At 49.9% G+C, this 17021-nt stretch overlaps 1 protein-coding gene across 1 annotated transcript in view; it reads right to left on the reverse strand.

The window, feature by feature from the left end:
* The window catches only part of SLC14A2 (solute carrier family 14 member 2), a 207266-nt gene that overhangs the window by 19220 nt on the left and 171025 nt on the right, over positions 1 to 17021 (reverse strand). Inside the window, exons 8-10 of the mRNA XM_075532623.1 lie at positions 16885 to 17019; positions 15722 to 15771; positions 15313 to 15484 (exon numbers count right to left, since the gene is read on the reverse strand). Of these exons, the coding sequence (XP_075388738.1) occupies positions 15313 to 15484; positions 15722 to 15771; positions 16885 to 17019 (357 nt within the window). The remainder of the gene's footprint in view (positions 1 to 15312; positions 15485 to 15721; positions 15772 to 16884; positions 17020 to 17021) is intronic.

A 17021-nucleotide genomic window follows, 5' to 3' on the forward strand; every position in this document is an offset into this window, starting at 1 on the left:
ACCCTAGAGGACAGGGTAGAACTGCCCTTCTGGGTTTCTGAGACCATCAGTCTTTATGGGCATTGAAAGACTTCTCTTTCTCCCTCAGAGTGGCTGGTGGTTTTGAACTGCTGCCCTTGTGGTGAGTAGCCCTCTAAAAGCAGACAACCTCAACGTGCTCCTGCATCCCAACGCTGGCAGCAACAAGAACCAAGCCCGCCTGTGGAAGGTCCAGACGAAACCACGCGATTTGACGCATCATTGTATCGGGCAATCATGACGGCTCTGACCAGAGTGCATTAGGAAGTTCAGAATGCAAATTAGTATAGGGTTTGGCCTTGTGGTTAGTGAGAGATGTAAACTGAGCCTATGAAAAAGGTAAACGAATAACAAAAAATTATAACAACTAACAAGAATTCACTGCTGCTGAGACTGCACACAGTCATGTGGGTGTCCCCACCTCTGACCATGGCCCCTGGTGCAGATTGTATTCTCCCCACCCCACCCCCATGGTACGGTCCTGTGCCGCCATGGCGTCTAGCCCTGGAAACTGAGAAAACACATTCCTGGTTACTAAAGCCACCCGCCTGTGGTAATTGTAGCACCGAGTGATGAAGATGCCACTGAGTTTACCTCGGAGGAGTGAGCGGACCCTCGGCTGCTGGCTGGCCCATCCCCGTTCATCGGCTGCTGCCTCGGTCTCCCTCTGGGATAAGAATGAGACCCTCTCACTGCTGCTGAGTCAGTTCTGGTTCATAGTAACCCTACTGCAAAGCCCGACTCACCGCCACTGAGTCTATTCAGACTCATCCATGTTGGGCTGCTCGCCGCAAGGCCAGCAGTTCAAAACTACCAGCCACTCCAAGGGAGAGCGAGGAGGCTTTCTACTCCCATAAAAAGTTACATCTTGGAAACCCACAGGGGCAGCTCTGTTCTGCCTTATGAGGTCACTGTGATAGGACCGAGGAGAACTGCCCCTGTGGAGTTCCGACGCTGTAAATCTCGACAAAAGCAGAAAGCCCGGTGGGTTTGAACTGCTGACCTTGAGGTTAGCAGTTCAGTCTGTAACTCCCTACACTATCAGGGCTCCTTGATAGGGAGTAGAGAGGGGCTCAATATCATCCGGTGCTTTAAAAACTGCTGGATCTCTACTGCTCTGCCCCAGGCCAAATATACAAATAAAAACTCAATCGCCACGATCTTGGAGAGGTGGCTGTGACGTGCTGCTTGGGTTGAAGACCCCTGGTCTAGGTGCTTGCTGTTCAGAGGGAGGCCCATCGCCATCCTCTGGGAGCTTGTGTGGAAATCAGCATCCCAGGCCTGGCCTCTGACTCATGTGATCAGAAGCTGCACTTACGGCTCGGGAAGCTCCAATCTACGCAGAGAGAAGGGTCCGGAGTCTGGGACCAGCTACAAGCAGTCCTTTGCTGTCCCTTAGGATCTTAAACCCTGGGACGAGTCGGGCCCTCTTTCCACCTGGGCCAGGCTGGTTGGAAGGCATGTCCCCAGGCGCAGCCCAGGTCTAGGGAATGAGGATTTGCTGATGCCTGGAACCTGCAGGGTTAGCAGCTCTGCTTGGGGACCACTCGAGCTGGTGGTCCCGTGACCACCTGCAATAGCAGAGAACAGCCCCGCTGTTAAGCGATCCCACGTGTATGCATCCAAAGCAAACCCACGTGGCCTTTACAACCTTCAAATGAACAGGGTCTATCTGCCCTGCTGTCTGTCCACAAAGATGGGGACTAATTTCTTTGACATGCAGCAAACAGGGGTCACAGGACTCAGCCCCCCCGTCCCCAGTGCTTTTCTTTGCTTTTCAGAGTCTGGGGCTTGAGAGCAAGGCAGATGTACCCACTCCACTCACGCCTGACCCAATGGCTCCCTGTTTGTGTTCAGCGACGTGCCCCCCGCTGATTCACCTGCACATGAAAGTTTGCAAGCAGCGGTCTGCTAGAAACAGCCCAGGCACCAGCCGCTTCCACAAAGCCCAGCATTCAGAAGAGCAACAGCTAGTTTCTTGGGGACCCCTTGTCAAGTGGGCGCCAACCCCTGGATGACCGGATGAATGCCAGGATGAACCTTCATGACCTATGATCCGTTGGAGCTCATCATTGAGGCTATTGGTTTAATCCATCACTCCAGCGGGGGTGGGGGGTTTGCCTTATTTTCACTGACCCTCGACTCCCCCCTTCATGATATCCTTCTCCAGCGATAGGGCGGGGGCATTCCCGAGTAGGGCGAGTGGTCTTGTCTACCTTCTGAGATCAAAAGGTCAAATGCACATCCAAGTGCCCTCCCTCTAGGCTTGGGATGGGAAGACGCTCCCACTTCAGCTTCCTGTCCTTGGGTCCCCATGGAGCCATAGCTCCCAAGCTAAGGAAGTTTCCCTCCACCCTGGAGGACTCATGCCAGGGGGTGAGCCCTGAGGGGCTGTCATTTTATCACCAACAGATCTGGGATTCTCCAAAGAGCCAACCCCTGTGTACAGCTACCAGAACCCCAGTGCCCCTCCGACAGCCCATTGATCTCTTTCACACCAGCCAAGAGTCAGTTCCCCCGGCCACACGCCGAGTCAAGTTCTGTTCTAATAACCCTGGCTCAACAGACTACAGCTGGGTGGGACCTATCCGCTCACAGTCCCCTTCCTTTGTCCAAAGAAGGTCAGGAACGCTCCCAAGTCACAGAACCCCTAAGTCACGGCGAGGTTGGGAATTGAACCCAAGACACTTGACTCTCCATTGACGCTGCTTGGTACTGCCCAGCACAGACCTGTCCCAGACAAGAGGAACACTTCCTTTTTATTCCGGGGCCGGAATCTGCACACCATGACCAACAGTGTCTGGAAGCCATGACCAACGGCTTTTTACTAACTGGCCTTAATTTTCCGAACTATAAAGAAGGCACTTCCCTTAACTGAACCAAGGCAACCTTAAAACTCCAAAACCAAACTCACTGCCATGGAGCCGGTGCTGACTCCAGAGACCCAATTGGACAGTGTAGAACCAACCCTGCGAGTCTCGGAGACCGTAACTCTTTCAGGGAGCAGAAAGGCCTGCCTTTCTCCTCAGGAGCGGGTGGTGGTTTTGAACTGCTGGCCTATGAGGTAGCCACAGTATCACCGCAGGGTTGGCTGGCTTTGCTCACGCAGGACTCTCAGGTGGGGACTACAAGAGGCCCACGTGGGAAAGCTAAGAGCTGGCTGCAGAAGGCCAATGGGTCACCACCTACCACTTGTCTCTTCCTGCTAGCAGCTGAGTAAACTGCCTGCTCCGATCCCCGTGCTCCGAGAGTCCTGGCCGTGAACATCCACCACCCAAATAGCACCTTTCTTCCCATGGGGCAGGTCTGTGCTTGTATTGGGGTGGTGACACCAGCTATAGTCCCACGTCTTCCATGAACACCCCAGGTTCCTACTGCACAGCCCCTGGGAGGACAGCAGCCCCCAGGTGTCCCCTGGAGAGCGGAGGATACAAGGTTAGAACAGATGTAGCAAAGAAGATTAGAAAGAGAGTAACCAGCTCCCCGGGGCTGAGAAAATACTTAGAGCTGGGATGACAGCCATTTCCCATCTGGGACAAACGCTCCGGGTGGTTTGGGAATAGAGAAAAGCCAAGTGCTAGACTTCCACGGTCTCCGCCAGCCAATGTCACAGGAAGACGATGCTCCGGCAGACTGGGGAAAGAACACAGTGCTTCCTGAGTGGGGACCAGGCCCTAATCTCTGAAGGGAGTGCTGTGAGTCACGTCATCTCACTGCCGGTTTCCTCGGGGCATCCACAAAGAGACACACAGCCCCTGCAAGAGCTCACCCTGTAAACGGAACCCACAGACCACCTCACGAGGATCGTGGGAAAAGCCCCTAACCAAAGAAAGCGGCTCTCCTACTGCCTCCCCGACTCACGGCGGCCCCAGAATGCAGTGGAATGTGCCCTGTGGCCCGTTCCAGCCTGTGGCCCTTCCAAACCATCACCATCGTGATGGGCAACCAAGAGCTTAACGACTTGTGCCCATGAACCACCCCCCCACCCCGCCATCGAGTTGATCCGCCCCAGAGCGCACAAGCTTACAAGGCAGAGTGGAACTGCCCCATGGGTTCCTGAGACGGTCACCCTGTAGTGGAGCTGGAAGTCCCGAGGAGCTTTCTCCAGGAGGGCTGGGACCTGCCTTTTCTCTCTCATGTCCTTGTGAAGCAGAGCTTCCAGGAGCTTGTAAGATGCTCAGGGAGATAATTTGGAAGGGCTGCACCATCAGGCAGGGCACATCCCTCTGGTAGCTCCGAACCTTCTGCTCCACACGGGCTCGTTCCTTATCCCCCGCACACTTCGGCTATTTCCCACCTACCTGCATTGACTTTTTGTTTTCTGTTCCAGGGTGTCTGTTGGCTTTACGTTTCAGGAATTCAGGGCGTCTTTGATTTGAAGTGCACACCCTTCTTGCAATCGAAGGCGCCCCTTGTGGACGATCATTTTCCTCCCTTTGCTTAAAGACTCAGACAATATAGAAGGAAAAACCAACCAAATAAAAACACTTGGGAAACAGAATGCACGAGTTTGTTGCCGTGCCTGACTCCTGCTGTAGAGAAAACGGTGTTTCGCTAGCGTTTACTCGTCAAGTGCCGTCATTTTGTTCCAGCCTGGAGTGAGCCTATCTTGCACAGAATGAAAGTAGGGGTGAGGGCTGGCTGTGGCCAGCAGGACTTGGTAAAGAGTAGCATGCGCAACGGGTTGGCCACCTAAGACCCACTGACCACAAATCCCCGCCAGAGAGGCTAGACGCCTACAGGGAACAGGAGAGAACAGAAGTCAGGGAGGACCAAGGTCTTGCTTGATGTGATTTGTGTTGGGTCGTAAGCAGCTTCAAGACGGGACTGGGTGCTTGCGCGCTGCAGAGAACATGCCAGTCACACGAAGCACTCAGGGACGTGGCAGTCTAGAGCCCCCTGGCTCCTGGAAGGGCCCAAGGGTTGCTCACTCAGCACAAGGGTGGGAAGCTTGGGGCCACATCACCTGTGGTAAGCCTTAGCCGTGAACGGAGTAACACCTGGCAGGCCCTCCTGCCGTTGACCTTGCTGCTCTCTCCTCCTCTAACAGGCCTCATTAAGCACCCTGATGCATGTAGCTTCATGCTGGGGGTTCAGGACCATGGCAGGGGCATGATCCGTGTCCGTGTGGATTGCCACCATCCGTGTTTGAACAGGCAGAAGTCCAGCTCTGCTTCCCTCCTACGGACTCGGAGCAGGAAAGGCTATGAGCCAGAACGATTTGTTCTGAAACACCTCCCCACACCCCGAGGCGCAGCGGCGATCCCACAGTACCCAGGCTTCCACTGCTTTCTAATCCTCTGAACATGCCAATCATTCACATATCAGGAGTAAAAAGGATTTTATAGAAAAACGCCACTGTCAGATCAAAGTTGGAAGTTCCTTGAAGAGTTATTTGAGCAGAACGAGACAACCAGAACTGTCTATAACACCCTTCAGAAAGGGAAAACATACCCAGTCTAGCAACGGAATATCAACTGCTACCCAGAGAGCTACATGCCTGCACACTCTCTATACACTCGCTCCCCAATCCGACTCTTCTTAACCGGGTCTGTGCTCTGGGGGAGAAGGCATTCAACTCTACCGCATTAGCCAGGTGTGAGGGGCCATCCCACCAGCGGACCTCCACAGGATTCTACTTCAGAAATACACCAATGCCAGAGATGTGCAGCGTAGCACCAAAGCCAAGAGGGAGGCGGGACAAGGTTCCAGAGTTGCCGGTTCGGACCCCTGAGTTATAGAAAGGATGACAGAAATATACACAGGCTGATCTAGTGGCCAGGTGGGGTGAAAAAGAGACTCAAGGGCGAATCGATTAGCTGGGGACATTGCCGGGTAAGCATTGAACTGCTACTGAGCACTTCAAGGTCGGTGGTTCAAACCCACCATCCACTCTGAGGGAGAAAGATGAGCTTGTCTGCGCCCAGGAAGATGTCCAGCCTTGGAAACCATCTGAAGGGGTGCTAGGAGCTGGAATGGGCTTGATGGCAGTGGCTCTGGCTGGGTTCTAACCAGGTGTGTGTTGGGACACTGGGATGGACTTGTGTCCTGAAATCCTTCATTGCTAGGTACACACATCTCTGTGGAAGCTGCGGTTTTCCCATCTATAAGATAAGGGGTTGGAACCATCCATACTTAACAACCCTTCCAGCTAGAAGCTTCCAGGGGCTAACCTTGCTTTGGAGTTCTTGAGTAGGTCCTTGTCCCGGGACTGGTTTCCCCAGAGGAAGCTTAAGAGGAGGAAGGACCAAGACCAATGCTTCCTTTTTCGTCCCCTGGAAAGTCAGATGGTCGCACAGACTAGGCCCCATTTCCCAGGCCTCGCTCACTGGTACCCTTCTCTCCCCGGGGGTCTCTTACCTGGGCTCCTTGGATTTCCCGCACAGGCTGGAGAGATCTAGACCAATCAGGATTCCCGAAGAAGCTTCTTTCCAGTTGGGGTGGCGTTTCTGGTCCTCACTTCCAGGTGCTGTGACTTCTCCCTACACTCGAGCCTCTTTACTTCCTGGGGCCCTCCTTCCTACCCCGTTGCTTACTTCCTGTAAATTCACCTGGCATGTCCCGAAGCTGGTGCCCGGGACGGAATGGGACCATGGAGGAGGAGGGAGATGAAGAGTCCCTAAGCTCCTTGAGCAAGTCTTCTCCGGCCTTCCTGCCAAATGACTGCTTCCTAAGATCCCATGGGATGACCGGCTCCTGCTACCATGGTTTCCCCACCTGGGTTGATTGGGCCGATTTTTTTTAAAGGAGCAGAGCTGAGGCGTGAGCCTCCCTGTCTGCTCTCAGGCATTACCTCCCTAGTTTTTCCTTCATTAGAATTCTTTGCTCCAGTATTTGCCTTTAAAGCAATTATCTAAGTGTTGTCTCCTCAGGGGGCCAATTTGCCTTCCAACCTCAATAAGCTCCCTTAATTCCCCCTTTGCAGGCCAGGAATAGTATTGCCATCAGCTTCTCTCAATGGAAATTTCTGCACGGCTCAAGGCTAGATGCGGTCTCTCTGAGTTGGTGGAAAATCTGAGATCTCCCCTCCTTCTGACTCCTGATGTCAGTGTCCTGAGGGGTCTGGGGACTCACCGAGAGGCCAGCTCAGAGGGCGTGACCTAGTCTCTGCGTTCAGAGGGACTCTGAGGAATATATATATATATGCAGGAAGCCATCCTGTGAAGGCACAGGGTCTGATGGGCTACCGTTTGGGGAGGGGGCCCAATCCAAACATACTTTGTTTGGCTCTATGCGTATGCTGGGTCATGCATGCTTCACGCCTCACCCCTCCCTTCTCCCCCCTGCACAAACCCACTCAATGCCTTCGTGTTCAGGGCCAACCTGGCCTACGCCGAAACAAAACCTCACCCCGAGGAAATTAGCTCTACCTGAGTAGGCAAACGCCCCCACTGACGTCAAAGGCCCTGTCCCACCTGGCCAGGTGTTTTGGGAATTTCTAAAGAGGGGTCATGATCGTTGGAAGACGTTCCGAGGAAGCAAAGCAAACAGCAGAGATGGGAGGCACCTGGAGGCCCTGCATTCCTGGGAGAGGGGAGGGCGGGGAGGAGAGCAGACCAGTTCTCTGCATAGGCACCGGGGCCTTCCCTCGGGCACTGGTTCAGGGTCCAGGCTCATGCCCTGATGGCACCTGTGTTCACAACCTCAACCTGGCTAGTGGCTGTGTTCTTGGTCCTCAGCCTGGCTAGTGGCTTGGCTCAGTCTTGGCTGCTCTGCCCTGGCCCAGCTGCTCTGCTTCTGCGAGCTCTCGCCTTCCATGGGGAGCTCATTCCTGTCCCCCAAGCACCCCAGAAAGAGGACACCCATGATTAATACACAACCTCTTTGAAAAGACAGCAAGAAATCCAGGAAGTCATCCAGGGAGTTCCCGCAGGTTCCACAAACCAAATGGAGCAGTGGTGCTCAGCAGTGCTGTCAGTGCCCGTCCGACAGGCTAGCCGCAGGGCAGGGCCATCAACTCGCCCTGGGGAGCACCAGGCAGATTGAACTGCATCCCCAACAGGTCCTAGAGAAGGCTGAAGCTCAGCTGCCAAGAAACCCCAAGAGATCTGCCATGTCAACAGACTTCTCCCTGGAAGGCTCTCCCAATCAGATTAACCTTAGTTCCCTTCTTGGCTACAGTTGAGATGCCCATTCCACTCCAACTTTCCAACCTCATAGAGGGAGGACGGAGGCCCTGGGTGGTCAGGTCGGTACCTGCTTGGTTAACTGAAAGGTGGGGGTTGAGCCCACTCCCAGGCACCTCAGAAGAAAGGCACTGTGATCTCATTCAGAGAAGTCAGCCACTGAAAATCCCACGGCGCCAGTTCCACCCTGACACCCAGGGGACCACTCTGAATCAGAATCACCAGAAGATGAGGGCAGCGGGAGAGGCCTACCTTGACTGGCAGAACAAACTTAGAAAAGTCAGAATGTGGGTGAAGGGAGACAACAGACAGTATACGACACACAACAACAACAATGTATAAATGATCAAGGGCTCACGAGAGTGGGAGGGGGAGGGGGGAAGGGAAAAAAAGAGGAGCTGATACCAAGGGCTCAAGTAGAAATAAATTGTTTTGGAAATGTTGATGGCAACATATGTACAAGTGTGCTTAATCCTATTGAATGATGGATTGCTATAGGAGTTGTAAGAGCCCCTCCATAAAATGATTATTAAAAGGAGGAAAGAAAGAAAGGTCAGAATTTTACAGGAGGAAGAGCCAGAGTCCACGAGGAGGAAGTGAACATGGAGCTAGAGTTTCTCCAGAGAGCTGCTTCCTTTCTTGCCCCCAGCAGCCCCTGCAGCTTGAGAGGTGCTGACGGCTCCTATTGATCAATCTACGGCGGGCAAAAGAACCTTTCTGCCTTCCCCACCTCCCTCCTTGGGCCCTTAGAATTTCTAGTTCCTAGACTAGGGAACAGAGAGTCTCTGAGCGGTCAGAGACAGTGACAGCCAAGAATGGAGGTGATCTCACATAAAAAGTGAATGCTTTCACCATTGCTACATGAGATTGTAGTTTTTATTGAGTCAAAGTCATGCCCACATTGCCAGCCCCACCCCAACCCCGCGCCCCCGTGCCCCCATTCCTCTCTGGCTTTAGCTTACAGTGGTCTCCAGGCCACAGAACCTTTACAACAAGAGAGCACAAAGCAAGAGTCACGCACGCCGGTGGTTTGATGGAACCACCCATAAAGTGGGGACCGTTGGGGCTTCACTGGGCACCTGGTAGAGCACTGGCCTGGGAAGAGAGACAGGAAGGAGAAGGTCAAGAATGGGAGGAGTGATGTTGACCCCTCAGCTCGTGTCCACAGAAGAAACCACGTTAAGCAATGTGATCAACCAACGCCAGGCCTACAAGGAAGCTCTTGGAGAAACTCTAAAGGCAGCAGCCATTTCTTTTTTGCGGGTGGTCTCCATTGGAAAGCTTGTTGTTTTTTTGCCAAGTTAGTAACGCCTTCTCTTTCCGACTCTGTCGGTGCTCCTAGCCATCGAGTCCCCGGAAGTTGGAGTTGGAAGACGGAGGCCTCAGAGGTCTTCTGGCCCAACTTCCCCCCTAAAAACAAGCATCCCCAACGGGCCTCCATGCGTTCCTCTGGCCAGGGCATGGAGCACACCAGGCAACCACTTCTCACTAACGTACATTGTTCAACACCCTCCCCGTCTCCCATGCAAAGTCTGCCTGCTTATCACTTTCACGTCGTGGGCCTTGCTTTACGCTGAAGTCTGTTATTCCACACAGAGTACCTCACTCTGGGGGCAGTTGTGTCCCTGACGGGACTTCCGGTCTCCAAGACAGCATCAGATCCACCATTGTGTCCTATGAGGCCAGAGGGCTCTGGACTTTGATCCAACCTTTATTCTAGACCTTTGTCCTCACCTCAACCTGCCTCTCCTTGGGAAAGACCTTCTGAAAGTGAAGTACACATTTTTTCATTGCTCTCCTCCCCTCCTCTTGCGTCAAACCTAGTCTCAGAAACGATTTCTTGCACCCAGCGTACAAATGATTGATCATGCTTACTGTGTTAACAATCCCGGGGCTGTTTACATTTGAACAGACTTAAAACCTTAAAGACAAGACGAAGAATGTTTGGGCAGCAAGATAGGGCACAAGAGGGAGGGAAGTCTTCTTAGCATCCTAAAATCATGCTTGATACTTTTTCTGAATAGGAGGCCAACCCGATACCTCACTCAATAAAGCCAGCGTTATGAAGTTATGTGGGCTTAGTTAGGCAGTTTGTGGTCCCATTCCCATCTTCCCTTCAGGTGAGCCTATTCACCTGGCCAATCAAATATCCATGAAATGAATTCCTTGAAGGCAAGGACTGGACTGGCTCTTTCCTGGTCTGTGGTTCAGCCTCGAGACTGAGTAACATATTAATAGTTCTCCGTGCTACGTCCTCTGGGTGAGCGAGTGGGTTCGGTCAAGTCACAGGGAGGTCAAGCTGAGCGTCGGGGGAATTGGCTCAGGAGAGTTCGCAAGTCACCCTGGGAAACCAACCCAGGAACCTATCTGTGAGGAAATAAGGGGAACAGGAAAGCATTGGGGGGGGAGGGGAGTCATAAGTTAGCAGAAGGAAAATAAAAACACATATGAAGATCCAACTTCAACCTTTAATCCAAAGCTGTTCTGAAATGACGCTCATGATTTTTTAGCTAACCAACCCAACAGGTAAAGAACAGAATGGTTTCTGTCGGAACTCGGATGGGTGGCGTGGGAGATCGAGTGGAGGAAACATATCAAAGCAGGACAAATATACAAGTGGTAAAAATGTTAAGAAAAATATGAGCAACTTGGGGCAGAGATCAAGGAGATCAACCATAGGAATGCTAGAGGTTCCATATTAAGGAAGAGAGAGATGGAGGGGAAGCAAGAATCAAACGCATGTTCGGAGAATGTTATATAGGGGCTAAATAAGGATTCTTGAAAAAAAAATGATGAGGCATATTTGTACAGGGATAAGTTGAAATAATAAATCTAGGAACAAGAGGAGGTTGGAGAGAAATGAGTGCTTTTAGCTCTAGAGCTCTGGGAAGGCGCATAGTGAAACATTAAGAAGGCTGTATTTTCCCAAGGTAAGAAAAGAGCATTGGGGCAGTGGGGGTATTTCTGTAGGATCATAGATAAATGTATTTTTGATCATCATTATTGGGAAAGGGACAGTAACCAGTAGGGGAATGGGGAATGGTCGAACTTTAAAATTAACTAAAAGGAAGAAAGAAAATGGTAGCATCATGAGCAAACCTGCAAAATAAGTAAAGTTAGAAAGGCAAAGCAGCTACATAAAATAAATGGGAAAAACAAGTAAGCCAGAAAAATAAATCATATTGATTACTACACTAAATACAAATGGGCCAATCTACCTTATTAACTAATAGAAACTCTAAGATTAGGATAAAAGTTAAAACATACCTTTCTGCTATTTTTCAAGAAGAATAGTAAAAAAAAATGGTAAGCTTAAAAAACCAAAGGGATAAGGAAATGCTCAACAAAAGGCAGATAGGACTACATTAATGTTGGATAAGGTGGAATGGAAGTTAAAAATACTAAGATAAAGATTGTTTGCTTTTTTTGTAATGGTAAAAGACATACTTTACAAAGAACCAATCACAGTAGTAAATAAATAGTTATAAATAATGTGGCAGCCAAATATATGAGGCAACATTTTAGAAAGAATTTAATAAAAACCAGTTATTGGTAGCATGATTTTAAATAGTTCTTTTCAGAGTTAAGAGTTCATAAATGACAACAAAAAATAAAGACATAAAGAAATGGAATGATTCAAACAACAACTCAATTCCATATATATTTACTTTAAATGAAAAAATTGGCATTTTTATAGTGTCTGAAAATCTGTTGGGTACATCGTTAGAAAGAAATACCTATTAAAACTTTAAAGTAGAGATATTATAGCCCATATCCTCTATTCATATCCCAATAAAACTAGATCTGCCTCATTTCCACTGAGGCGAATTCAGCTCATCGTGTCCCCATAGGGCAGACTAGCTCTGCTCCCTAAGGTTTCTGAGACTGTACATCTTTACAGCACCAGAGAACCTCTTCTTTCCCACATGCAGCAGCTGGTCCACTTAACCCACCAACCTTGCAGGGGGCAGCTCAATACTTAACCCGCTGGACCCCAGGGCTTCTGAAAATTGGTTACAAAATGTTAAAAAATTCCCCAAGATTCTTAAGTGCTAGAAATTGAGAAACATATTCTTCATTAACCAATTGCTCAAAGATCAAATCAAAATGAAAATGTCAAATGAATTAAAATCAATGAAAGTAGGATATTTTATTTCAAAACCTGTAGTACATAGCTACAATTATGCTCCCGAAGAACTTAATAGCCTTAAGGGCTATTCCTATTAAAGAAGAAGGATTTAAAATGAAAGAACTCTACTTAACATTTTAAAACACTAGAAATTAAAAAAGAAAGAAAATCTAGACAAGCCGCAAGATTACAGGATGGCAGAAATCGATAAAATAGAAACCAAGTCAAAGCAAGTAGGAAGGACGCGTAAGTGTCCAAAAGCTTCTTTGAAAAAGCCAATACAATGCATGCACCCATCATCACAAAGTCAATTAAAGAAGAGACCAAAGCGGTACAAAATATGCAAAGAGAAAGGACCAGCCACAGATATGAGGAAAGATGAACATTATTATAAAGCATTTTGAGGACCTCATGCTTGTGCAGTGGAGGGGCAGCAAAACGAGGAAGGCCTTCGACAGGATGCGATGATGCCACGGCTGCAACAGTGGACTCAAACACAAGGACAATTGTGAGCATGGCACAGGACCGAACAGAGCAGGGTTTCTGGGGGCCGCTGTGGGTTGGAACCAACTCGATGGCACCTAACAACAACAACAGGGCAAGGATGACAACAGAGTTACTATTTAAAATGCAGTAAGATAATACCATGCTGTGGCTGACAGTATGGTTCAGGACTGACCTCATCAGTATGGTAGGGGAGATAAGAATGGACTGAGAGGTACCGAGGTCAAGGTAAGAGAAGATGAGACATCTGAGATAATAGGAAGGGGTATGATGGCCTTCACTCAAGTCTCCTGGTCTGTGTTTGCTCTCTTGAGCGATTCCAAATGTATGTTCGACAGGAGCACTACCACTGGCAAAACCAAGAGCTGTCAGTAATTTGAGGTTCATAGAAAAACCTTTGAGACATAGGGTGCATCTGATGGAAGCCATGGTGTCGTCTCTGCTCCAGAAAGCTGGACGCTGAATAAAGAACACTGAAGGAGAATGAATGTCTTTGAAGTGTGGCGTCCTTGGAGAATATTGACTATACCATGGGCTGTCAAACAGGGAGCAAATCTGTCTGAGAAGAAGTACAATCAGAGTGCTCTTTGGGAGACTTCATCTAATGTACTTTGGACATGTTGTCTGTGGGATCATTTCCTGGAGGAAACCATCATGCTTGATAAAGTAGAAGCTTAGAGGGAAAAAAGAGGGGGGACTCTCAAAGAGCTGGATTGATACAATGGCTAGAACAACGGACTCAACCATAGCAGAGTGTGAGGACTGAGTTGCGTTTTGTTCTGTTGTACAGTTGGCCATGAACTTGATGCACCTCATGAGAACAAGTAGGAAACAGTGAGAACCGGTATCTGAAAGATCTACGTTTCCTGAGCGACCGCAACCTCACGTTGTTGGTGTCGATCAGTACACCCAGGGCTCCTGCACTTATGCTTTCAGTGGGTTGGTGAGATGGAAAAGCCTGGAAAGCGTGGGAAGGGAATGCTCCAGGGAGCTAGCTTTCAAGTATTTGGGGGTACTTCAAAGGTCATCTGGGCACCTGCCTTCTGCTCTGGGCAGGATCACTTGCATTGTGCCTACTTGTCTTAGTGTGGAGGGGATTCTTCACTTCTGCCTCATTCTTGCGCATGCCCATGGGAATGATGAGCTCTGTCCATCAGCCAGAACTAAGGAAGCCTCTCAGAGGGCCTCTTCTAACAATATTTGGGAAATCCCATCAATATTCTGCCTTAGTCATATATGATTTCTTAGCAAGCTACACCAGTGGCAATCATCAACACTTCACACGAGCAGTCCTTTCTGGTTACAAAAAGAGAGCTCTGGTGGTGTAGCACGTTATGGGTTGGGATGCGAACCACAGGGTCAGTTGTTCAAAACCATCAGCTACTCCTCAGGAGAAAGATGAAGCTGTCTGCTCCCATACACATTTATAGTTTGGGAAACCTAATATACGGGTCACTATGCGTTGAAATTGAATCGATGGCAGTGGGTTTGGTTTTGGGTTTTTTATGACAAAGTAAGAGATCATTTGATTTTTCTATTTTCAGAATAAAGAATTTCTGGGGCCTTGGTTTTTCCCCCTAGACCTATTGGCTATATGTTTTCCTGTTGTTCAATAGCTTAGCCTTTATCCATTTTGTCATCAAGTAACCTTGGCTGCTTTGATGCAGTGACATTTGGGGGCTAACATGGAAGCTTGGGGGAAAATAAGTCCAGATACTTGTGGCCAGTGGTAGCTTGTACATGACCAACCATGATGTGGGTGGGAAGAGAATGGGCAATGCTGTCCACGTCAATGGACAGTCTTCTCCATATTCATATCGTTTCACATTCCTGGAAATCCAATACAAAGCATGGCTGACAGACCATTCCAATTGGACACAAAGCTACGTGAGGGGAGCCTCTGGGCTTCCTGGACAGGGGAAGGGATTTTCTAAGGTAAGTTGGTCATTCTGAATCAATGGGGTTCTGGTTCTGGTTATTTTTGGGTTAGAGTGGATTGGGGGTAAACTCTTTTCTTGGAAGGGCTTCCCTTCTGGAAGCCTGGCAAGGAACTGACACCCCCTTTCCTTCATTATTATGCTGGTGGGACCACATGACTTTCACACACCCTCCCAGCTCTGAGATTCCATGAACTTCCTGCCTGGAAGCATTTAGGATTTGGTTAAACACGCCAAGAAAATCATCAGTCAATCACCTTCCCAAAAGACTAAATAAGATTTATGTTTTAAGCCAATGGCATTGAATACACACTCCTTGCTTATAACTCAAGCAAGCTCATTATCAACTTCCTCTACAAAAGAGATTTATGGAGATTCAGGAGAGAGAGAGAGAGAGAGAGAGAGAGAGAGAGAGAGAGAGAGAGAATGAGAATCAGCTTCATGGAACGAGAGTTATATTTCTGTTTGGGATCACACAGGCTCCAGGAAGACAAAACCGTGTTGCAGTTGATTGATTAGGTGGAGACCACGGGCAAATAAGGGGCACAGACACCAGCCCTAAGCAAAGGACATTTCTCCCTGGGCCTTGGCTAGTCACCGCTGGGGGACTTCTCTTCGCTGTGCTTTATTGTGAGGAAGTAGATGCGGTTGGCCTCCGGGTAGGTGACTTTGCTGAGGGGGAGCTTGTAGATGGCAGGGTTGTTGGTCGTCAGCAGCAGGAAGATGAGGGTGGACAGGCAGAAGGCCCAAGTGCCTGATGGTAGGCCAACCTGAAGATAAAAGCATTGGGGTCTGAGCCAGGGACCCTGAAGGAGAAGGGTATGGAGGGGGCTGAGGATGGGGACCTTCCCGTAGTGCAGGTCTTAGTGTTTCTGGATTCCTACTATCACACACCAGCCACCAGAAGTCGCTCAGTATTCTTCCCCAAGACTGTGTGTGTCTTGAGGTCCTGAGGTCCTGGCTGGGGAAGACGCTGGAGGGTAGGGTTCAGGAGAGTCCACACTTACCACTGACATGATGTTGGCGAGGGCTGCTCCCATGTAAGCGCAGAACAGGGCTGTGAGGAAGAAGGGCCATCAGAGTGTGCTTTCCCACCCCGTCTGCCCCTGCCTTCCAGCGACCTGCCAAGAGCGAGAGCAGAGGCCCCACCCTCTCTCCCACCACATCCAACGCTCTGTGTCCAGATCCATCCGAATGACTGTCTGTGTAATGACTTCTCTTCTGCCAGGGCGGGACTTCAGGAAGAAAAGCTCCCTAGGAAACCTAGCTTTCATTGTCTCTCCACGTTAGACTTGGCTCTAGGGCAGTGGTTCTCAACCTTCCTCATGCTGCGACCCTTTCATACAGTCCCTCGTGTTGTGGTGACCCCTCCCAACCATAAAATGACTTTCGTTGCTACTTCATCACTGTCATTTTGCTACTGTGATGAATCACAGACGACCCCTGTGAATGGGTCTTTCAACCCCCAAAGAGGTCGCGACCCACTGGTTGAGAACCGCTGCTTTAGGGGCCTTGGAGTAGACTCTGTTTCACAGGGACCCGATGTACAGTGGAACGAAGCACCACCCGGCCCTGCCCCCTCCTCACAAGTGTTCTTAGGTTGGAGGTCATTGTTGTAGCTGCCATGTCAATCCATGAATCCAGGCTTAGTCTAGGGCCTGGCACTTAACGAGGTTCTACAAAGACTTGTCGCATGAAGAGCTTGAGAGAGCAGGGATGCTGTTCCGAGAAAATGCACAGGGGTTGCCTTGCAACCCTTAAAACACCAGGCAGATGTGCTCGTCATGACAAAACCCGCCTCATTTGCTAGAAACAAAGGCACCAAACCAAACTCGCTACCCCTGTGCTGATGCCAACGCATGGTGAGCCTAAGGTTGCCGAGACTGCAAATTGTGACAGAAGCAGACAGTCCCATCTTTATCCCACAGAGCAAGTAGTGGATTTGAACCAGGGATCCTTCAGTTAGCAACCCAGTGTTGATTCTACAGTACCATCAGGGCACCTTCATGCAACATAAAAAGGGTCATTCCTTGTGAAAGGCAGCACGGGCGGTGAGGTCCAGCCTGCTGGATCTACCACCACTGTGGTCTTATTTCTCAGTGGTCACCATGGTGTCACATAAGCAAGAGAAGGCAGAGTGGCTTGCCGGCCAGCTTCTTGGACTACTCACCACAGATGAGGGCCAGCAGGTGGGTCTGCCAGGTGAGGGCGTAGAACATGCCTCCAATGGCGATGCAGGAGAGGACGCAGTTGTAGCTCCAAAGGCCCAGGTAGATCTTCTCAAAGGGCGTGGCCACTGTCAGGGCT

The sequence above is a fragment of the Tenrec ecaudatus genome, chromosome 15, assembly GCF_050624435.1.
Source record: "Tenrec ecaudatus isolate mTenEca1 chromosome 15, mTenEca1.hap1, whole genome shotgun sequence".
Classification (NCBI taxonomy): domain Eukaryota; kingdom Metazoa; phylum Chordata; class Mammalia; order Afrosoricida; family Tenrecidae; genus Tenrec; species Tenrec ecaudatus.